The 25748-nt window shown below is 46.0% G+C and overlaps 1 protein-coding gene across 1 annotated transcript in view; it reads left to right on the top strand.

Moving 5' to 3' along the window:
- The first annotated feature begins 1931 nt into the window (after positions 1-1931).
- The window catches only part of HEMK1 (HemK methyltransferase 1, mitochondrial release factors N(5)-glutamine), a 28643-nt gene continuing 4826 nt past the window's right edge, over positions 1932-25748 (top strand). Inside the window, exons 1-5 of the mRNA XM_009978923.2 lie at positions 1932-2246; positions 2727-2818; positions 5204-5297; positions 20442-20594; positions 22615-22679. Coding sequence (XP_009977225.1) covers positions 1956-2246; positions 2727-2818; positions 5204-5297; positions 20442-20594; positions 22615-22679 — 695 coding nt within the window. The 5' untranslated portion in view covers positions 1932-1955. The remainder of the gene's footprint in view (positions 2247-2726; positions 2819-5203; positions 5298-20441; positions 20595-22614; positions 22680-25748) is intronic.

Genomic DNA, 25748 nt, shown 5'->3' on the forward strand with positions numbered 1-25748 from the left:
TGCAGTGAGGGGGAGAGCTGCAGGCTGGGCTGAACTGGGGGTTCAATGGACCAAACCACAGGAAAAAAATAACAATCTCCTCCCTGCCTGTGTGCGAACAAGGATTTGCGCCAAGAAGTGGCATACAGGGACTGTTCCTTGGCAGGGGCCTCACATCAGTAGCTGAAGCCTCCTTTATTAAAAATAATAGTAGTGGTAGTGTTCTTCTGGCCATGGTCAATTAAAGTCTTATCTGCCTCCCTAACAACGCTAATGTTTTATTCCTTCAGTGTTCCTCTTGTGGCAGTATCCCCAAAACAGGGCCTTGAAGCGAGAAGCTGCTTGGGTAAAGACTGTAGCTGTCAGGCTGCTTATGCATAACAGAAAGGCAAGTTTTCACAGGGCACACTTACCTCTCTAGTGGGGATAATGAGGATGGTGGGAAGGAAATCCTTGGGCTCTTAGAGCACTCACCCCTTTGCCAGGAGGTAGCAGATGAGCCTTTGCAGGATTCCCTTTGCTGCTTCCCTGAGCTCTATTTGGTTTGGCTTTGCAAAGGAGGGTGGTGGAAGCCTGACTCTTCCCACAGTTTAACTATGCAGAGGGAGCTGGGCAGGCCCCATACTGCTGCCTGCACAGGTGCCCTGTGTAGTAGGGTCCAAGGATTCAGTGCCAGCATCTGCCCAAGTGGGAGCTGACCCGGCCTCCCCTGACCTCCCTGCAGCAGCACTCCTCCAGGGCGGAGAATCCCCTGCCCTGGGTGCTGCCAGCAGCTTGGGAGAGGAGTTTAGTTAGTTGTTTGTGTGGTGGTTTTTCCAGAGGAATTGGAGGGGGTCGGGGGGGTTGTGGCCTCTCCCAGACAGTGATGAAAAGCAGCCATCAATAGAGGAATGGGAATGGGCGCTCAGGGAAACCCACAGTGGCTCCAGGGACTGTGAGTCAGAAGGGAGGGGGGCCCTAATTTCTGATGGATCACAGCAGGAAGGTGGAGTTGTTGTTCTGTTTGTCTGCATTAAAACACATTTCCAAGTGCGATATGCAGCAGCTGCTCTGTAAAATTTAATCTCCTTTGTCTCCTGCAGTCGGCTTGTTTTTTTTTTTTTGTTTGTTTTTCTTCCCTCTCTGTCTGGCTGTGCCTGTTCTCTCCTTTAAGAGACTGACTTCCCTCTGTCAGGGTTTGGCTTTTCTGGCCTTTGCATCTTTCAAGTGTTTCGCTTCCATCTAGTTGTGCCTTAGGAGCTTTTCTCCTTCCTCTGCTCCTAGCACCTCAGCCTTGGCTCTGTGGTCCCTTGATTGCTCTCTGGGGATGGTAACAGTGTGGAAGACCCTTGACCCAGGGAGTCAGGAGCTTCTGTGAGCCCACCTGCTAACCTAGGACTTGTGGTTTATGATCAGAGAGAGGAATAAAAGAAAGAATCTAGAAGGTCTTCCTGCAGGGACCAGGATGACCCAACCACAGGGTGGAGAGCCAGGGGCTGGAGCTGAAGGTTGGTGTGTTTGTGGCATTCTGAGACCAAGGACAGGCAGGAATGCCGTGCCTGTGTGTAGGCACACTCGCTTCTGCCCTGCCATAGCTGTGGACTGGCTTCCCACTACCTCTGGCCTGTGGAGATGGGCAGCTCTGTGAAGAAATAGAATGTGGTGACAGTGCTGGTTAGCTGTCACCTGGGTCTTTTCTTGGGATAATCCTTTGTTACTCTTAAGGTGTAAGTAATTGGTTTTGTACCTGTGGGCTGGGATTAGGGCAAGCAGTCTGCATTCTGTTGGAGGGGAACCTGTGATTCGCTAGCCCAAGGGATTCAGTCTGTACTCTTGCCTCCTTTTCTAGACCAGCAGAGCTGCGAACCAGTGCTGTTTTCATGCTGCCCTGAGGAGAATCCGCTGACTGTGATTAACTGGTGCTTAGCCACAGTGGCTTGTGGTAGCACCAAGTGTCCTGTGAGGCTCAGCACTGACTAGATGGCAACAAGGAACACATGTGGAAGCCAGAAACTGATTTTGCAACAATGAGGTGCCTCACCCACCCACTGCTCAAGAGGTTGTTGGGTCTCTCACCTCAGTGTGTGCCAGGGGGACTGAGTCCAAGTAAAGTTCCTGTTGTCAGGCCAAAGCGGTCATCTCTGAGGCAGAGCTGCAGTGCAAGACCTGAGCTCGTGACTGCCGCTGATGTGGTCAGCTACTGGCAGAAGGTGTTTGAGACAAATGGGATCCCTGAAGCACGAGAATCCAGTGAATATATTGTGTCATTTGTCCTGGGAGCAAAAACAGTTAAGTAATAGGAACAGAATAAGGTCTGTGTGTGCTTCTCACTTTGTCATTTTGGTTGAATCCCTTACCTTTTTATCTTACTTATACGAGGCAGAACAACTTGTCCCTACCTTAGATAGCAGAGAGGGTGAGACATGGTTTATTAATGCCCATAGACGACTTGAAGTCTCTTCAGTGCTGCCTTTTGCAGGGACTGTGAAATGTAACCCATGACATATACACCCACACTGTACCCTCACTTGCCTGGTGGAATTATTCTTAATTTTACCTATTCTTCTCAGCCCCAAAAAGCGGCAGAACACTTGTACAAGTTTGTTTTTAAACATACAGATAGGTTGTCCTAATCGTTTGTGGTTTCCAACAGTCCCAGGCATATGTGTTTGTCAGCATGCTGGCTTTCCCTGGAGGATGCCCTTGGGAGGGGCAGAGGGCACCCAGGTGGCACAAATGGGCAGATTTTACAGTGACCTTGTCTTCAGTTTCAGAGCTTGAATTCCAAAAGTCTCCGCACTCCACTTACAGCAGCGCAGCAGGAGCAAATCCAGCAGCTGAGCCACAAGCGACTGGAAAGGTAGGAGCATCCTCTTACCGTCTTTCTTTGGAGGGTTTTCCTTCAGTCTTAATGGAGCTGGAATGGTAGCAGAGAGAAGGCAGAAGACCATTAGCAGCTGACATGTCAAGTAACAGTGCTGTGTCAGGGTCTCATGGGCACTGAAGTGATGGGCATTTACTGTTGTCAGGTAGCAAATCACTTATCTGGGAGCAAAGAGGGTTTAAGGAATGTTGCAGAGGAGCAGAAAACTGGCAGTGCTGGCTCTGAGTTGGGTATGTTTTCTTTAAGCCCTTCTGTGAGAGCTTTGCCTGCAGAGGGTTTTCCTTGGTGTTGAGAAGTATTCATGGCTGCTGCAGCTTTGGTCTCCATTTGCTTGCTCTGTGTGAGGGGTTCTCTTAGTGCAAAAAATTAAATGGGTTTTGTGTGAAGGAGCTACTTGGAATCGGGCTGGGCCTGGGGAAAGGAAATATTCAGGAACTTGGATAATTTAGAAGGGTGGGAGATGTTTGGGAGTATGTTGGAGGTAGCATTGTCCTGCTTGTTTATGTGAGTGCGGTTATGATGTGGATCCTCATTTTGCTGTGCGAATTAATCCTGCCATGACTTAACACAGAATAGGATGTGAAGGTTTCTCAGGGAGTCAGTGTGTTAGCAGTGGTTACCGTTTGTGGGATCTGAGTGTCGTCCCTGAATTTTTCCTGCTGCTCTTGAGTCTTGTGTTAGGAGCAGAAATGCAAAATTTGCAGAGCTGTCTGACTTGTAAGTTGCTCTGTCTTGAGTGCTGTTGAGGTTGCAACAAATGTCTGCTCTTCTACATGAAGAATTGAGATATGGTGCCTCACAGCAGCTGAAAACATGGCCCCAAAATTCATAGAACCAGAGAGTCATGGAGGTTGACAGGGACCTCTGGAAATCTAGTCCACCTCCTGCTCAAAGCAGGATCAGCTAGAGCAAGTTGCTCAGAGCCATGCCCAATTCGGTTTTTAATATAGCTAAAGATAAATACTGTGCAACCTCTCTGGACAGCCTGTTCCAGTGTTTGATAGCTCTCACAGTGTTTAAAAGAAGAAAGAAAAAGGGGGCTGGTTCTTAGGTTTAAGTGGAATTTTCTGTATTTCAGTCTGTGCCCTTTGCTTGTCTTTTCACTGGATACCACTGAAGAGAGTCAGGCTCCAACTTCTTTACTCCGTCTCACCAGGTGCCGATGGTTATTGATGAGATTTCCCTCCCCTGCTTCCCCAGCCTGAGCCTTCCCTTCTCACGGCTAATCTGTGCCAGTCTCTCTCCTTGTATGTCAGATGTGCCAGCCCCTTAATTATCTTAGTGGCCATTTGTTAGACTTACTCCAGTATGTCCATGACTCTGCTGTGCTGGGAGGCCAGCACTCCAGATATTTCCTACTGGTGCTGAATAGAAGGGAAGGATTTCTTCCCTCGATCTTCTGGCAACACCCTGCCTAATGCAGCCCAGGAAGCCATTGGTCATCTTTGCTGCAAGGCCACATTGATGGCTTATGGTCAACTTGTCCACCCGATCCCCAGGGCCTTTTCTGCAAGGCCACTGTCCAGCCTGTACTGCTGCATGGGGTTATCCCTCCCCAGTTAACAGGATTCCACATTACTCTGCTGAATTTCATGCGGTTCCTGTTAGCCCCTTTCCCCAGCCTCCTGAGGTCCCTCTGAAAGGTAGCATATCCATCTGGCCTGTTAACCACTCCTCCCAATTTTCTGTCATCTGCAGACATGCCAAGGGTGCCCTCTGTCCCTTCATCCAGAGAGTTAATGAAGATGTTATGCCGTATTGGCCTCGCTATTGACCCCAGGGGTGCTCCACTAGTGATCGGCCTTCAGTGTGCCGCTGAACACAGCCCCCCGAGCCTGCCAGTTCAGTCAGTTTTCGGTCCACCTCCTTTATCTAGTCCATACTTCATCAACTTGTAGATGAGTATGTTACGGGAGACAGTATCAAAACCCTTCCGGAAGTCAAGATAAACAGTATTGATTACTCTCTCCTCATGCGCCAAGCTAGTCGTCATGTTGTGGGTGGCTATCAAGTCAGTCAGGAATGATTTTCCCTTTGTAAATCCATGCTGACTGCTCCCAGTCACCTTCCAGTACTTAGTATGTTTGGAAACGATCTCTAGGAGTATTTGCTCCATCACTTTCCCCAGTACTGAGGTGAGGCTGACTGGCCTGTAGTTCTCCGGGTCCAGTGCGCGATAACAAACTCTTTTGTGGGAACAGAGCTCCCCAGCTCCCTTAGATTGCACGTTGCTCTTGCAGTTGAGAACCTTAGGGGTGTCTAGGAGCTCACTCTCAGGAGGGTTATGTGGTAAGTAATGAGACAAGCCTGGTATTGCGAGTGTAGTCCTAAGGTGTTCACACTTGCTTTTGCCTGCCACAGAATGCCGGTGCAGTATGTGCTTGGTGAGTGGGACTTCCAGGACCTGACTCTGAAGATGAGACCCCCAGTGTTTATTCCTCGGCCTGAAACAGAGGTATGGATGTGGGAACATGGCAGGGTGGGCTTGCATCTGTGCATTACATCATACAACACAGTCACAGCGTTGCTGTGAAGGCGCCCTGTTTATCGTGAGGTTGTAGTGATGAGGAGGTCAGATCACTCCGCTTCTTTTAGGACAGAGCGGGATTGTAAGCTTGTGGTCTGGAACTGGTGCTGGTGAACTTTGCCTCCCGGCTCAGAGCAAGAGATGTTGCAAGCTAGCGTATCACTTAATTGCAGAGGTCCATTGCCATTGATGGAAAGACTTGGCTTGCTTTCCTTACATCTGCTATAGTAGTGACTCCTAGAAGCTCAAAACCTGTACTGCTATATCCCAGTGGCCTTAGTACTTTGATACAAGGACAAGAATCTTGAAGTTGTCCAAAGGCTGTTAGTAAAATCCTGCAGTAGTAGAAACCTGCTACTGGAAAATGGTGATGGACTCCAGAGAGCCCGTTTGTCCATGTGCAGACTGAAACAGGGGAGGTTGGTAGGAAATGGCACCTACCACCTGTCTGATGGCTCCACAGTGGTTTCTGAACAAACACTGGCAACTGAAGGGTCGTTTCCTGAATGGTAACAAAATAAACACTGGAGACGGAAGGGTAAGTTCTGACCTGGTCTGGAATTACATATGAATGTCAGTCATAAGAATGTAAAGGACAGCCATACGTGATCAAGTTAAAACTGTTTTTGCCGGTGTTCCTGCTGCTAGGGAAGAGCCTGAGAACTACATGGTGACACTTTTCCCTGACAGTAGCCTAACTTTGAGCTCACGGACCGCCCTGGCAAGGAAGTCTTTCTGTTTATTAGTGCTCAGGAGGCTTTAGGTTTTGTGAGTTTTTTTTTTGGGGGGGGATTGTGTTGATTCCTTTGTTTTTTTTCCTTCTTTGAGAATTTGTTTTCTTTTGGAACCTGAGTTAACTTTTGGAGATGAAGTGGATTCCATAGCTTGTCAACTTAGGAGTTCCCTGTTTCAGTCTAATAGTAATTTTTTCATTTGTTTGCCTGCTGATTGGTGACTGTTGTAATGTGCTGGGGGCCCTCTGCTCAGGTCTCTGTAAGTAGGGGCCCATGCTGCAAAAGGAATGAGAAGGATCATTCAGATAGAATGTCCCCTATGAAATGTCAGAAGAGATGCTGAGGACTGAGTGGGCTTTGGAGATGGGAAGATCACCTTAGCTTTTTCTGGGGAAGGGATAGTATTGGGAATGTATGAAGAAAGCAGCAGCTCACCAAAGAGAGGATGCAGCCTGCAGAATCCTTCATCTGACACCTTTTGTTCCACAAAAGTTAAAAGGCAAAGACAGCCTCTGCTTCCGTTGTACTCTTTGAAGAAGAGGATGCTATTGGAATCCATGAGAAGCTTCCTGACAATTTAGTGGGAATCAGCACAGCTACCACTTAGACATACTCTCACCTCAGCCTGTAGAATATTCAGAACCAGAGTCTTTATTTGATGTGGGGCATCAGCAGCATCTCGTTGGAAGCCTGCTGGGCCCTAGATCATAGTGGTGGCACTTGTGTCCAGAGAAGGTGTGAGCTCTCTGTTGTGTCTGGGTTTGGTCACTCTGGTGACTAAGTTTGGGAATAGGGCTCTGAGGACTGGTTTGCCGGTTGGAGCCCAGTGATGGTTAGCTTTGTTACTGTCAACAGTATTTCTGCTCCAGTTGATTCAAGAGAGTATTTCCAGCCTCTGACTCCCCGTTAATTTGTGGCTGCAATGTGAGCATTAAAACCATGGAGAACTTGTATGTTCTGCAAGTCAAAACATCTGCTGGCAAGGCTTCCTCTGGTGCTGTGCTGTAGTTCTCTCTGTGCAGTGCCTGGCTTCAAACAAAGGCCTATTGTGTGGAGTGGAAGCCAGGGTGGCTAATGCCTGAGAACATCGTTAATTGTGCCCACATGCGTAATTTTGGTTAAAGTATCTCCCACTGGCCCAAACTGAAATACCGTGTGTGTAACATGCTGTGTTTGAAACCACTTAATGTACCCTGCTGCAAAAATGTGGCATAAACAGCTTAACCCAAGCCTGGTCTCTCTGGTAAAACTTTATTTGATGTGTCACGGTACTTACTATGAAGGCATATTTTTAGCACATTTATTATGGAAGGCCAGAAGTTTATGATGATAGCTCAGGAATGGAGCTCTTCAGGCAACTGAGATTTTTCTTGTGATCTGGTGCTGGGGAGGTTACTTGGATAGGAAGAGCATGGGGACAAAATCCAGCTATTTAGCAGCACCTGGCAGGACATTGCTTTAGGCATATGCTGCTTCCAGGAACCGTGTACTGCGTGCAACCTGTTGCACAAAGCGACCTGGTGTCCAGATCCTTTCCTTCTGCTAGGAAGGAAAGGTTGGTCATCTCTGACTCAGAGCTTTGTGCGGTGTGTTCGGGTTGGTGTTTGCCTGTGCATTGTTTCGTCAGAGTAATTTTCCAGACTTCACTGGACTTAAAAACTCTAGTGGAAATTTCTCCTCTCAAAAATATTGAAGTTAGTTGCATCTGTTGCTCTTTCTGTTTAGGATTTGTCTGCAGTGTTCTTAAAGCCAATAGTGCTGAAATTTTTCAACAAATAATACCTGTAAATAATCCTTGTTCTTTAGGAAGCAATTTGTTATCAACATGGATCTTGCAGGTTCAAGTTGCTTACCTGTGACTGCACACACAAGCCACATGGCACGGCTTGTCCTTGGCTGAGTAAACGCGACTCCTCAAATTGACTTCTTAGTGCAGATACATGAGCACCTGCAAAATTTGCTTCCGAGTTATATTTGTGTAGCTTCTGCAAATGCTCCTGCTTGTTGATTCAAAGACTGAAAGGAGGAAGAGCCATCTTCATCATGCACGTTTCGTTCTACGATTCCAGCAGAAGGGTTGTGGCTCTCGCTCCCGACGCGTTGGTACTGGCATGAAGGCAGGCACAGTAGGACATAAACCGCCAGCATTGTTTCAGTCCTGGGGACAGAGACACGCATGCAAAGAGAGGAGCTCAGTTGTCCGCCTAATTTTGCCCTGTGTGCAGTTTGCCCCTTTGGAGTCTATTTAGTTCTCTCTGGTAGCTGAGCCCTCTCCCATTTGCTCCCTCTGGGAACGTTTTTTCAGCACATGTGGCTTCGTTCTTGTGTTCCATGGGAATCTGGGTGGAGAGGGGACAGGCAGCCAAAATTGGGAAACTAGCAGGTCCTGTTTAAGCTCTGAGAGCAGGAGAACAAAGCTGACTGCATTCAGTCATAACTTCTTGGTGCACAGGACTGATGGATATCGCTGTGAGCACAGCCATCCTGCGTTGGAGGAGAGTTTTGTTAAGCAGACCTCAGTCTCGCCTTCCTCCAGTTACCTGGCCCTCTGTGAGCAACGCTTTGGACTTGCTGCTACAAGGCTTGTAGCTCGTGGAACTCAGTGTCCTGCCTGCTTTCCTCGTGCGACCACCAGAGCCAGGCTTCTGCCCTGGGAAGGTGTTTGGGCCAGAGTTTAGGGATGTGCTCATTCTTGTGAGTTATATTGCACGATTATTGTTGCAATATCAAGGAATCCCTGTCTCAGCATTGCTCAGTCACTGTACTAACAGAGAAGAAAGTCCTTTTCCCAAAACAAGGCCTTCTAAAACTCAGGCAGCAGCCTGGGGGGTCAGAGGAAAAACAGAGAAAAGAGGAGGAGAACTCAGCCAACCGTGGATATGTAGTTCCTGTTTTGTTCAGGCAAATACAGGCTAAATGAAGCCTCACCATGACTTCATTCAGGAAAGGTTTGGTTTGGGCCAGGACTCCTCTGAAGGAAGCTGCTCGGGATGTGGGGCTCACCAGTCTGTTACCCCTAGAGGGCACTCCAGGCTCAGAGAGTCCCTGATGGTTCTATTTCCTATTAGTTATTGCAGGATTTCTGGTGTTTCTGATCCCCTCCTCTCTCAGATGCTGTGTTTTAAAGCAAATGAAGGCTTATTTGTTCAGTGGAAACAAAAATTGTCATCTCTTATCCCTTGCAGCTACTGTGTGGGTAAAGTGAGGTTGTCAGACATTGAGCTGTCTTCTTGCTGGAGGAAAAGTGCTGGGAGGAGCACTCCAGTTCTGCTTGGGAGGATTATCACAGTCCCACCATCCCCTCTGACCCTCAGGGCGCCCAGGAGTCCCCTGGTGACACCTCTTTGACCTGTTATGATCTCAGCACGAGCTCAGATCCTACATAATTTTTTTCTGTCTTGACTTCGTTGTGGTGACTGTGTCATGAGAACAGTCCATTGTCCTGTAAGGGGGAGGACACTGTATGCTGAGGATGCATGTTTAGCCTGGGAGACATCTTAGGGAAAGAAGTTACAGGTCTGTGCCGTGCTGAACACTTTTTAGTAGTTATGCAAAAAAGATCATGGCTGCAAACTCCTGTGAGGCAAGAAAAGAGACTTAGTGGGTCAGACTATTGGTTTGTCTAGTTCAACGTACTGTGTCTCATTGGGGCTTGTGGCAGATGGTGGGGGCAAAATTACGAGGGAAAAGATAATTATGGAAGGATCCCCCCTTCTTTTGACAGTCAGCAGTTAAGGACTGTTCTTAGCCAAAGCTGGGTCTGTCCTCCATTCGTTTAACCCTCTTTTGAGTCTGTCTGTGTGTAGCCTCCGTGACATCGTCTGACAGCAAACCTTTCTAATTTTGCATTGTGAGTGGGAAAAGTGTTTTCTTCGCTTCCGGTGCTGCCTGCTAATTTAACAGGAAAGCCCTTACTTCTTCCTGCGTAACACATGAACCATTCGTGATCTCTGTAGCATTTGTCATTCTAGTCCTGTTGCTGTCTGATCAATTCTTTTTCCACTTATGCGTTTGAAGGTTTTAATTTGTTTCCCAAGATAGATTGTTTCTTTTGCATGATAGCACGTTCAATATAGCGAAACTGTTGCTGTTTACTTGCATTTGTCAGCTGAATGGCAATCACTGTGCTGGGAAGTTCCCTGAAAGCACTTTAGGCAAAGATTTGCTCAGAGAAACCTTTCACGAAGTTTAACCTTACTTCCAGCTAAACATAATCATTATCCTTTCAAGAAGGTCAGGCACACAGAGAAGGGAAGATTTTTGCTCCTGATATGTATATGCACATATACAAATTGCAGGATGGAGCCTTTCTCTGGTGCTTTATGTCAGAGCAGTGCACACATTTTTCTGTTTTAATTAGTGCAAAAAGGAAGCTTTTGATGCAGAATGGCCTTTAATTTCCCCGATTTCATTGCCACGGTTGGTTACTTTTCAGAAAGGTCGGAAGGTCACACTGTATAGTGAGTACAGCCAGTGACCAGGAATCAGGAGATTGGGGTTTTTTCATGGTTTTGCCTCTTGACTACTTGTCTCTTCAAAGGAGGGCTGCTTCTCCTTTTGTGTCATTGGCTTCCCAGTTTGGGAAATGAAAAAGATAATGGTGCTCTATCTTGTATGTAGCTTAAGGTCTTTTTTTTGAAATATATGTAGGCTCCTGTAAGGTATATTGAACATAAATGCAATAGGGCGTTATTTAATAGATCAAAAATTAACTGCCATATGTCAAAATGTAGCTGTAAACAAATAGGTTAAAGTTGGAGCGTTGCTGTTATGGCCTCACATAGATCAGATTTTGGATATCTGATAGGGATTTATCAGTATGTTTGAGGACAGCAACGTTTTCTGAAAGTGGACTGTAGCACACGGGCTGGGGAACGGGAATTATGAAGGGAGCCTGTTGTTGCTGCAGAGCAATTGGGATTGCCCTTTCAGCTAGGTACAAGTGTTTAATAGGATCCTATATGCAGAGACAAATAATGCAGCCTGTGCCTTGTGGCTGAGGGGCTTCTGCTGCCAGAAGAGCCTGGAAAAAGATTTGGGGCTTTTACGGATATTGGCTGACCATGAGCACCTGTTTTCAGTGGGCTGCCCAGCAGGCTAATGGGATCCTTGTGAGTGTTAATGGGATTGCAAAGTACAGGTAGCAGGATTAAATAATCTGTGTACTGCAGTAGTGGAATAGTTGCAAAAATATTATGTCCAGTTATGTTAATGACCAGTGGGGAGAGAAATGGAAAACTAGGTTTGGAGAAGAACCAGTAGGTGGATTAACAGCTGGAAAACAATCAGCCTTGTTGTGAAAGACTTTCGCTCATCAAAGACAAGCTTAGGGCACAGGGAGCAGAAATTTTGACAGCAGAAGTCTCTTTAAAGTTTCATATGCAAGTGTATAACAAGCACTACAAATGCAGGCCAGAAGAAAAGGTGCACATCTTTAACAGAGAGTGTAACTAATTACTGAAACAACTTAGCAGGAGTCTATTGCTGGCTACTCTAAAATCAGGACAGGATGTTTTGCCAGGACAGATTTCTTCTTGTTCAAAAGGAAATACAGGAAGAAACAGGGTTGTCCCTGGCTAACTGGCCAAGATGAGCTATGACAGTAGTTTCTCCTGGCTTCCTATGCAAGAAAAAAAAGGCTGTGCTAGAGCAGAGAATTACTTCAAAGTTGGCGATTTCCAGGACAGACTCAAAAATGTAAATTTAAAGCTAAAATCTGTGCTGAAGGCAGAGAAAGCAACAACTGTTCTTTTAAGTCATGCACTAAACCTGTTCCCCAGGTTAACTTATTTAGACTTTCCTAATATATTCTCACAGATCTTCATGTTGTTAATGCCTTTATTTTTTGGCCCCAAAAGAGCTCTATGAAGTCTTCAGCTTTTTAATCTCCCTTTTCCAATTGAAAAATGGTCTCTGTTTCTGGGAGTTTCAGCTGAGTAGCTTAACTCATCAGCAATTAGAGCAAGATTTAGGACTAGAACTGGAGAAAAACAACCTATAGAATGACTGTAACAGGAGGGATGGGACTCAAGGGGATTCCCAGATGAACAGGGAGCACCCCTTCTCTCGGACATCCAAGTAACTGGAACTTCAGATCTAGGGTTTAGGAAGCTGGACCAGCGCATCTGTCCAGATGCTCTGTCTGGCAGTGGTCAACACCAGTATCTGCAGAGAGAGAAACTGCCTTTATTCTGGAGAGATGTGCCTAGGTAGAGCCTTGTGCTGGAGGCCTGAAGTATGGCCATTTTACAGTGACTTTGATCTAGTCTTGCCCCTCTTGGGCATGGCTAAGTTTAGACATGACCATTATAATAATTTCTCGTGGGCACTAGCACGTATGGGTTGCAAAGGTTGCTGCCTTTTGGTGAAGTCATTTCTAGGTGCTGTCACAGCCTCTCCTCCAACAGATGAAACGGCTTGGCATGTACCCTGACACATCATGAGCTTCTTCTGTTGTATGACAGAGAAGCCAAACCCTTTCCTCAGTATTAGATGTGCATTTACCCATTTGTCTGTCATTGCTTCTGCCTAAAGTCATCTTTTCTCTCAGGATCAGTGGCTCCTTCTGGAGTTTTTCTGGTGTTTTGCTTTCTGTACATGTATGGGGGGCGTTCATGGACTTTGTGCAACGTTTTCTCTTTCCTGCTGTGGTGGCAGGTGGAAGAGCCCAGGACACAAACACCACAGCTGCCGGCCCACTAAGCACTGGACTGACTTGGTGGCTCAGTTTTGGAAGGAGGGTACATGGCAGTGATCTTCTAGGGCCATTGCCACGGAGTGAGGTTTCCAGCTTGGCTTCCTGGTGTTTTGCCATGTGCTGATTGGCAGCCAAGTGGACAAACAGGAGGGGAGGGGTGATTTGGTTAATATCAGATCAGACTCTATGGAAAGTCCTGGATTCTGAGAACAGAAATTTCTGGAAAGCACACAAATAAGTAGAACATTCCCAGGAAGTGTGTGAGAGCAGAGAGAAGGTTACTCAGGTTTTCATGTGTCTTTTGCTTTCCTTGTCCAGTTTCCTAACATGGGAAGTTAGAGCCTGTTGCCGCCCTGCCTCGTACTCCTGGAACCTTGTCTTCCTTGCTTTCCCCAGAGCATTCAGGGCACGAAAAAGGGTGCTTCTAGTGTGGATTTGTGACCTCCACCCTTTCCTTTCCCTTTCCTCCCCTCCTCTTGTTTTTCTTAGCCTTGTACTTTTAATCGCAAAACCATCAAGTGGGTCATTCACTGTTGTTGGCCTGTAGCACATGATTGCCTCAACTCTGGACTTCTGCACGGCTCTGTCGCCACTGTTGAGCAGCGAGAATCTCTGCTGGTTCTTCCTGCCTGTCTTGGTGCTGAAAGCCATCTGACCCTGTGCTGTCTGGTGGTTGGAGCTGTGCAGCTGTGGAGCTTGTGGTTTGGGTGCTGGCAGACACTGCCCTCACGCTTTCTTTGTGCAGCTGCGGTTCCAAGAAATCCAGTGAACTAGAGACCTGGCCGCAGGGAGGGAGAGGTAATACCAAGAACTTGTCAGAACATGAGTGTGTGCTGGGGGAGGTTGGGGAATGGGAGTTGTGGGTGGACGGGTGAGGCAGAGGCTCATGGGAAACTGGAGGTGTTCACAAAGTTTTGATTTCACTCAACAGAGAAGGTGGGGGGGGGTGGGGAGACCCAAAAAGACAAATAAATGACAGCGTGAACTTAGGGTGAATCTGGCAGTGAAGCAAGACTTCCTAGAATTGCAAGGTGAGAGCAGGCTGTGGGTGGCTTGGCCAAGAGACAAAAGCTTGAGAACCTGTGAGTGCTGGAAATAAGTAGCATGGGAAGCAAATATTTGTGTCCCCTGTATGTGGAAACACAGGTACTAGGTCTCTTCTAGTCCTTGCAAGCCGTTCCTTTGCTAGTCAGGAGCAGATATCCTTCTCCCTCCCAAGGATGTCCTGCTTTTTATCCTGTGGATTTTTAAATTCGCTTCTATCAAAGACGTAGAGGGTCTAGGTACTGCCACCTTCCCCCCACTCTGTTTTTTGCTGAGCAACAGAATCCAGGTACCTGAAAACCTGTTACTTGATGCCTGCATCATCTCTAGCCCAGTGCAATGTAAAAACCCTTCCCGATACTTTGCTTGGCACCTCCAAGCAAGAGGTGCACTCTTACCACCTGCATGAGTGCACGGGTTGCAGAGGTGGCTGGTGCTTTTGACATCCTCTTGCATATTTATTTTCATAAATCCTGTAAAATGGAGGAGAAGGGAAGTTCATTGATTATTGCTGTGCAAGGGGAGTTTGCAACAAGCAGAGGGATTGGGGTTTAGTCCCGCGGGTAACTGCAGAGCTGTGAGCTGGCCCTGTTCCTAAGCCTAGCCTGTTGCACTGACTGTCATGGCATCTGCCTGTGACAGATGACCAAAAGGCCCTGGAGCACGCTGGTGGTGTTGGTGTGCCTTGGGAAGGCTCATGGCAATCCTGCAAGCTGTGAGGGAGAGGACAGCTGTGGGGCAGTTTTAGCCATACATAAGATTTGCTCCAAGGGACAGCGGTGGCTACTGAGCTCGCCTTTCCATGTGACTTCTAGCTCTCCCTCTCTGCTGCTTGAACACCTCTTACACTCATCTTTTGGATGAAATGTGCTCTCTGCCCCTGTATGCAGATGTCAACAGCTCTGAGTTGTGAGAGCTGCCCAAGCCGTGTCCAGGTCCCACCTTCCCTTCCACCTTAATGCCATCGCTAGCAGAAGCAGAGAGAGGATTTTAGTTTCTCTGGTTTTGTCTGTTTGCCATTCAGTCCCTCCACTCCTTCCAAAACTGGCTTTTGCTGGGGGAAGGGTCTTCTTGTACGGAGTAGGGGAGAAAAGATCTCAAAAATGTTCCATTTCCCCACTCTGACACAAATATCACACTTATACCCATGTACATGTACACCAGGTGCCAGGATGAAAGTAGTTCTGCCATTCCCTGTAGCACTGGTTAGCAGGATTTTAGTGCAGGCGGTGTTGTTACTGACAATAATGATGCATACTGTAACCAAAAATTTGAATTTTAGTAACTCCACAATTGATCATTCATCCTATCCAATAGTTAGCATGTTACGGGTAAATGTGGAATCGGGTCATGTTTCTAAGATACTTTTTGAATTTATGATATTACTTGCTTCTAAATACAACACTCTCAACATTTTTTTTGGTATTTACAGTTTTTATCTATAACAGTAAAAACAAAAAGATGATTCAAGAGCAGCCACACACTGTTTGTTTAGATGATGTGGGAATCTGGTTCTGATTGTCGTGCCTCCTGCTTTTCTGCAGGAGGTCCGTTGCCCTCACACAACTGTAGTCCTGCCTGTTCCTAACTGGAGTCTAGGGGACCTGTTTCCGTTGTCTAAAGTGGTGTCATTGGAAAGGTGAGGATGGGGCTTCTGGAGCATTGAGTTTGATGCTCTGCTCTGCTATAGTCCTCCTTTGTGAGTCTGAGATGGTCACTCTTATACAGTTGCTCATCTGGAAAATGGGAGGTGTGAGGATAAATGTGTTGAAGGTGCTGAAGTGCTCAGCATGTTGCAGGGACAAGGCACCTGAGCAAGCCAACTCATTTTCCTGTTTTTTAGAGAATATAAAACTGATTGTCAAGTCTTTGTTTTATCCAAAATAGCATTTTTCTGTAGTGAAGGACATTTTTCTCTCTGATATGTTGAATCCTGTAAATGGTGTGAGTGAAAGGAAGCCCTTTTGAGCAGCCTGCCAGTTTAGAGTGCCGGTTGTGGAGAATTTACCCAACTTATTCCAAAGGTTAATTACTGAGGCTGCCGAAGTGTTCTCTCTTATTTCCCAGTGGAATTTTTATAATTTCATCTCTCAGCCTTTGGATCTGGTGATCAAACTAACAGTTAAGATGGCTTTTAGCAATGATGGCATTATATTGGTAGATGTTTGTGCTCTGAATATGTTCACTTTGAGAAGATGTGGGATATCCTACACAATAAAGACCACAGCCTTTGACCATCTGTTGTTGTCTCAGTTTCTCTGTATCTGGGACTGGCATCTCTTCTTAGCACCTTCTGCCTCTTTGTTGCTTTTCCCCAGCTGTGGCTTTGGTCAGATTCTTCTACAGAGGTAGGGAACATCTGTCTTGCAGGGCATTTTGTAGCCTTTGTATGAACACTGTAATGCAAGGCCAGAAATACTTCATCTCCGAGGATGAGGCGTGAAAGTGGTTCTCCTGTGTTCTGCAAAGTGTTGTAATTTATTGATTTCCAGTGGTGACATCTTGGGGGTGATGGTGTGCTTGGAGAAGCACGGATTTTGGCTGGATTGCTTGCTAAAAGATCAAAAATACTAAGAAGAATCTGAAGAATATTGTTTCAAAACAGTTTTGGATAACTTAGTCATTCATGATTTTTGAAAAGGAAGCCTGGTGGCTATGGCAGTGACCTAACTGGACGTGCTCTGTGTTGCGGTTGCTGAGTTTTCCTGATTCTTTTGTAGGTGTTGGGAAAACGTTTTCACATGAAAGCTGTAAGTGAAGAAATGGACCATGGTATCACAGCCAGTTAATGCAGACTTGCAAAACGTCTTACTCCAGTGCGTTGTGTTTTGTCTTTACTTCTTGCTTTTAATACGCGCATGATTGAAAATTTAATTCAACATTGAATAGAATCATAGAATGGTTTGGGTTGGAAGGGACCTTAAAGATAATCTAGTTCCAACCCCCCTGCCATGGGCAGAGAAATCCCCTGCTACACCAGGTTGCCCAAAGCCTCATCCAGCCTGGCCTTGAACACTTCCAGGTATGGGGCATCCACAGCTTCTCTGGGCAACCTGTGCCAGTGCCTCACCACCCTCAATGTAAAAAATTTCTTCCTTATATCTAATGGAAATCTGCCCTCTTTCAGTTTAAATCCATTGCCCCTTGTCTTACCACTACACGTCCCTGTAAAAAGTCCCTCTCCAGCTTTCCTGTAGGCCCCTTTAAGTACTGGAAAGCTGCTATAAGATCACCCCAGAGCCTTCTCTTCTCCAGGCTGAACAGCTGAATAACCCGTACTAGTAATTTTTTTTCCCCTAATTTTCCAGTTAGAATGCACCTTCTGTTTTGCTTGGCGATCAAATTTATTTCATAAAAGAATTTATTTTCTTAATTGTTGAACTTTTTGATTGTAGTGAGATACTAATGTCTGGGAAAGGGTGTAGTTTCTTTAGGTTGTCACATTATTTGTAATATCTTTTAATTTTAAGCTAATATGATAAACGTATATTATGAGAGAACTAGCCCTTGCCTCAGTGAGAAGTGTATGAAATAACCGAGACAGAAAGGCAAGGGAATCAGGAAGTAGGATACAAAGCCTGAGTAATACCAACATCCCTTTTTTATTATATGTGTGGTAAAAACTGAAATCAGTGATATTTAAATACGACTTTGGCAAGCACTCAAAAATTACTTTCACTGTGGAATGCATAAAGTAGAAGTTCCATTAAAAACTTCAAGCTTGAAATTATTAATGATAAGCCTTAAGGAAGTGAATAAATGCTGACAGTAGTTCTGCTGTGTGGAAGTTACGTTTGGACATTTGTAACTCTGGAGGCAGATGGTTCTTCTGAGTTACTGTAGAGATTTCCTGGAAATATGTGTAAGTGGCTAGAAATGGCTGGTATTTAAAAGAGTGATTTAGTGGCTGAGCAGGACTTTTTGGGTGGCTCTTCTTCTGTGGTCCTGGAATCATCAGCACCTGCTTCCCCAAACCAGCTGCGGTTACAATCTCCGGCTGTCTCCATTGCAGACGTGTTTTCAGACTGATTCATCTGGAGCTGTTAGCTGAAAGGCGAGTGCCATTTTCCCACAGAAGTGGGTAGGTAAGGTGCTTGTTTTTCCCTGTTGTTATCTGAGTGCTGGTGATCTTCTAGTTGTTTCCCCTCAGTCCTGTTGGGAACCTGGAGGAGTGTTTTCCTCCATAATAGTCTAGGAAAGGGATCTCTGAGCCGCAACAAGGAATATGTGATTTTGAAGGCTGTTAGCAAAACTCTCTTATGAGTGCAGTGCCGATAGCGACATGGTAACCAGGGTAGGGCATTACAGTGGGGCTCTTCGTACCTGGCTGAGGCTGGCTTAGGTATTCATCACCAAACTTAGCTTTGCAGTGAAGACACCTCTCAGAATAGTGCCCTCCAGCCTGTGGGCTGCTTCTCATTCCCTCCTGGGCTTTTGGGTATGGGCACGAGAGCTCGTTGCTGAGGAGCACTGAAAGCTCTGGCAGGCATTGGGCATGGTCTGGAGAAGCACTAAGGCTCTTGTCATTGAGTATCTGGTGAGCAAAGGCACAGGCATCTCTGGCTCTTTCCAGCTCAACAACTGGAGATTTGAGAGAAAACCATGAAAACAGTTGAAGGTGCTTGTTGCTAAAAAGCCCCTGAAGGCTGCAAAAGGCTGTGGCTGTGCCTAAAGAAAGTTGAGGAGCCAGCAGCTCCCGAAAGTCTATTGTTGGCAGAGCCAGGGTACTGGAAATGCAGCGAAGCCTAACACAACTGAGTTGAAAACGGCAAAGGCTCAGAAAAGCTGACCTGAAGAAGTAATGTTACTAGAAGAAATATGGAGTGTTTACATGTTCAAATAAACCAAATCTTTCCTTTTTATGTATGCTTTCAGGCTCTTTCAGCAGGAGGAATTGACAGGCAAAGGGTTCTATTAAAATGGAGCAGTTGGAAGCTGCCTGGCTTTGCAAGGCCAGGGCAATGTTGAAATATGCCTGTTTCTCCATCCCGGACTGGGAAGTAGTGCAAGCTTCGCTTCTGTTCTCTAAGCACTGGGTTTGCGCTTGCATGGAGGGGCACAGTGCTTCAATGTGTTTAAAAGCAGTTCACATCTTGTGGGAAACCTCAGAAACTACTGTCTGACAAAACAGCCTGTGTCTCAGGTGGTCTGCTGCCGGGCATGTTTCGCTGAAGATCATCTACCCTTGTGCTTCATTTTTATACCTGTTGACATCCTCCCTCCCTATTACTGCAGATGCAAATTGGCCTAGCGTGAAGGATGACCAACAGCAACAAATATCTTCACAAAAACTACAGCTTTGCACAAGGCATTTTTACACTGCGCCCCAGTTAGGGTGATGTATCCAAGGAAGGGCTTATGCCCTTATGTCCAAGCCTGCCTGGTTCAGGCTGCCGAAAAAGGCCAGTGCTTTACTGGAGAGAAGCCGGCCTGCCTGCCAGGACGTGTTGCATCTAAACACGCCTGCTTATGCCAAGAACATGCAACGTTCCTTGTAAATATGGAAGGCCAGTAGTTTTCCTGGTAATGTCTGTCTTTTTTACCTGTTGGCAAAATCAAGACAATTATTCTTTGTAAATTTTGTTAAGCATTCTGGATTTACAGGAGATCCAAGAGTAGACGTCTCGAGGGGAATAACCTAGCCGTTGTGGGAGCGCCTTGGGCAGTAAGGCCGTGTGTCCGTACTGCTGTGCCATGAAAGCACAAGGATTGCAGGGAGCTGTGAGCACCTGCTGAAGCTGCTGATGTACTCAGGGTGTTTGTAAGGTTTCTGTCCTACAGTTTTCTGCAGTGAGTAGCAAGGGAAGTTCATGCTGCAGTCTGAGGGAGGCACATGTGTGCTTTCTCTTGCGGCTCATCACTCATTTTCGCAAACTTTAGAGCTGTATATCTTTAAGGCCTCTCCTGCTGCGTTGGATTTTATATGAAATTGTGAAGGATTTAAAAAAGAGCAGACTGATGGGAGGGACGAGGCAGCAATGGCAGAGATGGATACGGATCCAGGAGCATGAATGAAAATTGTTTCCATGTGACTTTATACCAGCAAAATGTAGTAGGAGTCCATAATCTGAAATCCATGCAGGGAGCTGCTTATTTGGATCATTTAGCAATTCATGACCTTTGCTTTTCACTGCAGGTTGGATTGTTGGTTTAGATGCTGTTACGAGCCGTACCTCTACCTCCAGGTTACATACCATACTGAGATGGTGTAGAAATCTTAAATTTTGAAGCTTACAAATTCTGAAAGCTGGAATTTTGGAGTAAATAAAATGGTGTTGCAGAAGATAATGTGCTCCAGCTGTTTGGTTATTGTTTTTCCCAACAGTGCTAGAAGATTTCAGAGTATCTGTGGGAAATTGTATCCTGAGGATTTGGTTACTAATGAAAGCACCCTGTGGGGGAGATGGAGCTGAAGTGTCTTCTGGCATGTCAGTTCCATTGCTGACATCTGTGTTTTAAAAATTAACAATAAAAATACATTTTGTTGGGTTACAGAGTCAAGAAATTTAAACTTCAGTCCTCAGACCACAAAGGTGTGAGTCAAAACAGCTCCCTTAGAAACTTTTTGTTTGGTTGTTGTCTTTTTTGTTTTGTTAGGATCTCGTCTCTTTAGTTGTGGAGGAAGAATCTCGGAAATGTGAGAAGAATTCAGGCCTCTGCTTCCCAGTTTCTGTTCCTCATCCTGTGATCCTGGAGATTGGCTGCGGCTCTGGAGCAGTTGCTCTGAGTCTGTTGAGCAAACTGCCAAAGGTGAGATTTTTTCAGTGCTCATGGTACAGTAGATGCCTGTGTTACAGGACAATCCCATTCTGCCGGTCTTCATTGGGATTTCACACACAAATTCTTTTCTTTGAAGGGTCTTCAGCAGCTAAGGTCTCTGACAGTCAGGCTCTGTAAGTTCATGCTAGGTAGAAGAGGAATATTTAGAAATTGCTCTCCCCAGCTGTCTGCAGAAGAAAGAAAGAAGCAAATGTGCTCATTCTTCAGCTGTCACAGCTCACTATTAAACACCTTCGCTTGAAGCACTGATGGGTGTTGGTTTGAGCTCATATCCTGGGCTGTGGACAAGAGGGACTGAGGCATGGGCATACACTCTATTAGCCAAATCTATGGGGCAGTCATCTCTAAAAATCACCTTGCTGTGAATCAAAAGATCATCTCTCTAGGAGACTGAGGACTAAATGAATACAGGGAAGGGATTACCACAGAAGTGTCAGTACTTGGGTTCAATATGACAAGCACATGTCACAACTGCCAAACCACTTTTAATGGTTGTTCCCTGATAACAACCCATACCTTTTGAACAGAGTGAAAAGAGCAGGAAGGGGACTGAGGTCTGGGTGACCAAAGCCCTATTCGCCCCTGATTATTGTGGCATGTAACGTGCTTACTGAGATACTGTTGGTAAACAGAAAGAGAAACGAATCCAAGATCTCATTGCATGTGGGTAAAGGGAAAAATATTTTCCTTTCCTCAGAATTGCAGACCAGCCAGTTCCTTCTTGTGAACGAGAATTGCTGTGGCCAGCTCCTCCTCTTGTAGAAGTATAAGAATTAGTGTGTAAGAATTAGAGGTTGATGCCTGTGTTCCTCCTCCCAGTGACCTGATAAGGTTAATACTTGAGCTCTATGACTTCAAAGTTTAATTATTCTGATTTCCCAAGCTGTACTTCATGCTCTTTTCCTTGCCTGTTGAGTCAAAGAGCTGTGTCAGTCTGTCTCTGTCGCTGATAAAAGTCCTTTCCCAGCAAGCTAACACAAGCTGCTCTGCCCAGAGAAATAAGGAGCCCTGACTGGTTAGAGTTTGTGGTAGCCACACTGGCAGCTAACTGGAGTTTACACTCTGTGTGATCTCTTTAGTGTTTGAGGCAGAATTTGGCTCTAGGCTACTGAGAAAACAACAGCAACTTTTTACGTAGGGATTCAGCTGTGACCTTCACCCTAAGGGTCAGATTCATGTGTGCGGGTGGGTGCTAGTCTCAGGCTGTGAAATTAATCCCCCTAGGAATGATGGCTGGTCACGCCGTCATCTCCAAATACAAAGCAGTTTCTTTAAGCATGTTTTCTTTACATAAATACTTACCAACGTCTGTGTTTAAAAAACATTAAGCAAAGCAAAACCAAGCCAGGCCTTTGCCTGCACTTTTCCCAAGGTGGAATGGAAGGTCGAACAAATCTCTGTGTAGTCTTACGTCTTAATGTTTTGCTGGAGGACTCTCAAATACTTGACACACAGTCAAGTACGTGCAGTCAATACATGCAGTGAGTGTGGTGTAAGGACTGCAATGGAGTAACTAAGCAAAAGGTATCTGCATAACAGATGGAAAACGCCAGAACCTCTGCCCGAGTGGTTGTGTTACTGCTGGGAGGGATTCTGCCCACATTAGAGGGGAGAAGTCTATAACATGATCTTCCTTTAATCTGTGTCTACCCTTGACAAGCCACGGTGTTGAGTCTCATGCTACTAGGAGCTATGAACATGTCAGGTGATGTGAGTCAGTGACTTCATTGTTGCCAGCTGAGTTGGTTTGGTCAGAAGCCTGTCTATTCTGGTAGGCTGCTGGCAGTGTTGCAGTGTCTTACTAGAAGTGACTCGTGACCTCATCAGGGCCCTGAGACTCGTTCTTCACGAGCTATTCCTTTTAGGAGCCGAGAGTGAACAGTCAATTGTCAATTTTTATCTTGCATGTCCTTTTTGGCAGAGCATGTCTGCTCAGGAGCCTTGATGTTGTAATACTTGGTTGGTGATTGTGTTTTTTTCCCTGTCCCAGAGCCGGGTGATCGCCATGGATAAAGAGGAGGCTGCTGTGGATCTCACCAGGGAGAATGCACATAGGTACAAGCCACATATTCCCCTTTTTTTGAAAATTGTTTAAGAAAGACTAAGAGTCCTCAATATTTGGACATGTGGTTGATGTTTATCACCACTGGAAAACAGAGAATGTTAGTTAATTTAGCTAAGAATTCAGGGGAAAAAAAAGCTTATATTTACCAGAGTATTTTTTTCTTTGACTTGTCAATGTGCTTTGCAAAGACAGCAGCCTAAATCAATAGTACTTAAATGCTGTCTGTCTTCCAAGGGTTTTCAAAGTGTTTTGTGGAAACTATTCTTATCCCTTTCTGTGAACTTGGGAAACTCAAGGCACCAGGTAGTAAGAATGTATATATCACTTAGGGGGTTAAGGACAAGTATAGCCTGAACCTTTGTCTCTGTGACTCCCTATATTGTTATTGCTGTGCTTGTTTCTGTCATTGCTCCTCTAGATAGAAGCTTGCGCACTCAAATAGCACTTTCACTCTGGTGTGCTAGCATGGTGTCCCTCAGCATCCTCCTTGCAGTCTTGGATTTGGTGAGAATGGCACTGCTGGGTCCTGTGCTGTTTGGACGACACCTGTGCTGTGGCTGGATGTTCAGAGCTTCTGAATCAAACATCTTGTGCCTGAAGTCAGGGCAGACCTGACAGTATCAGGTTGACCTTGTCCTTCCTAGTGGCTCAGCTTCCTCAGCTGGTTGTTCTTAACTCAGGTTATCCTGGACGGTTGCTAACATAGCGAGTCCCAGAGCTGGTATCTCAGTATGCTTTTGAGTCCAGATCAGTCTCTGTAGACGTTGTAAAAGGTACAGAGCTCTATATGTATTCATGCCCTCAATAACTGCTGGGCTCCAGGTGTTAATTAGAGCAGTCTCAGGAAAAGGGATCCTATTGCTGCCTCTTCTGGAGTCTAGCACAGCTGTGAGTCTCAAGTGGTGCTCATTAACTGATGTTTCTGTCTACAGGGCCCACATACCCTTTTTTTCAAAAAAAAAAGGGGCTACAGAGACAGGCTACTTCTGTTTCCCAGCTCTTATGTGCATCTGAAGTGTAGGAACAAGTGCTTCCCAAATTCATCACCTCAGTGTTACCCTTTACCTCCTAGTCCAGTTATAGGGAAGGAGGAGCAGAGGTTTCCTTCTGATGTGTCAGTGTCAAACCAAGTTCTGTTGCAATTTTTTGTAGATATAATAAAAGCTGGCCAAATCTTTGCCTCCTTGGTAGATTATTGCTCCGACATCTGGGAAAAATCATCTTGCTTATTAACATTGCTTGTTGGCTCAAGAGTGGATGAGGGAGTATAAATGCTGTGCCAGAGAACCTCATATTTCTCCACGGATATTTTCATTGAGTCCTTGTGATCTTGTCCCTGGCATGGTGCCCTGTAGCTCTTGGGAGAGAAGCCAGCAGGACAAGCTGTGTTACTGCTTGACTGAAGCCAGCTTGGTTCCTGCCTTCTTTTCAGAGCTCCCTTACCACAGCTGTGTTCTCTAGATGCTTAGGTGAGTCTTGCTCTCACTAAATCAATCCCAGTGCCAGGTGGCCCATCTGGGCACACTGCAGACATATGCAGGAATCCCTCCCTTTCTTGATGCCTATGTGTGCTGACAGGACAGTACCATAGGCCCTCAGCAAAGGCAGGTAGGAATTGGGTATAAGGCTTTTGTCACAGCCTGCTCCACAAGCCCCATTGGGTAGCCCTAAGGTGTTAACGCTGAAGAGCTGGGAGGAAAACTCTGCCACTGTGGTGGGAGGAGAGAACATTCTGGGAAGGGCTGGGCAGTTTTGTTTTCTCTAGACAGTGGCCGCACTGAGGACAGGAGTCAGGGAACAGTGCGGCTGTCTGCCACAGCATGCTGTTGCTGATCTGGGAATGGCATCTCTGGTGGGAGACTTGGAGTCTTTCTCCAACAGCAGATCTTGACCAGCCTTGTCCTTCTGACTTTGCAAAGTGCATCCTCTGACATTGCTCAAATGTCTCCGCAAAAGCCAGAGGCAAAACTAGTGAGAAAAGAGAGGTATTTTGATGAGTAGACCATGTAGGTGAGGAATTAGACATTCTATTCCTTCCTTGCTGTCTCACGCTCTCTGTTCTGTGACCTCTCCTGTAGTATCAGGCTGCCACCAAGCATCTAGACTGCTTTCAGACTGGCTTTTCTTTCCTGTACCAGGAGCATCAAGGGAGCTTTACTCAGGATTCCTAAGATTTAAGGGGATCATTATCTCAACTATTTTCCCCTGACAGGGAGCACGTTCTGTAGCAAGCTGGGAGCTAGGGACGGATCATGCCAGGTTGTGACAGACTGTAGCACCGTAAGCACCATGCAGTGGCAGTCTGGCAGTCTCAAGACCGCTCTACCTTGGATTAATGTAGTGAGTCAGAGAGATCAGCATCTTGGCCAAGATTTCTCCCCAAGAAGTACTGAGACCCTTGTAGATCTGTTTCTTAAAATAGCAAGCCAGTGTCCTTCCTTGCTCGCTTGTCACAGGTAGAGGAGAGGTGTTTGTGTCTGGTAGTGTGCAGTAACATCTCATCACCTTGACATTGGCATGTGAGATGAGACCCAAGGATGCCTAGAAAATGCACTCAGATGCCAGAACGCTGTGAAGATCTAGATTATCAGGTAGGCTGAAGAAAGAACAAGGCAAACGTGAGCGTGTTGTCTCCGCTTACAATAACAGGTTTACATATTTGAAGCAGGTCATTTTGTTGTGGGGTTTTTTGTTGGTTTGTGTTTGGGTTTTTTTTTAAGGGATGATAAACTCACCTTGGGGGAGGACTTGGAGATGTAGTTAATATGCAGCAGGATGGGGGAGTACTGCTGTGTGTATGGCAAGTGGTGATACGTATAGCTTTTGGGTGCACAGGAGCTGTGCCCTGGAATGACCACGGGTGCTTCGAATTTTGTTCCTTGAGCAAAGAGCAAATCCTAAACTTCCCTGGTGGCTTGAGAGGAATACAGCTGCAGGCAGTGTGGTAGGATATACGTGTATCAGATTAGACATGTGATATTTAACAATCTGTTTACAGAATGTGCTGTTCATGAATTCACACAAGGATACCTCCTAATCTTTCTTTTTGCTGTTCTTGC

This window comes from Tauraco erythrolophus, chromosome 12, assembly GCF_009769465.1.
Source record: "Tauraco erythrolophus isolate bTauEry1 chromosome 12, bTauEry1.pri, whole genome shotgun sequence".
Lineage (NCBI taxonomy): Eukaryota > Metazoa > Chordata > Aves > Musophagiformes > Musophagidae > Tauraco > Tauraco erythrolophus.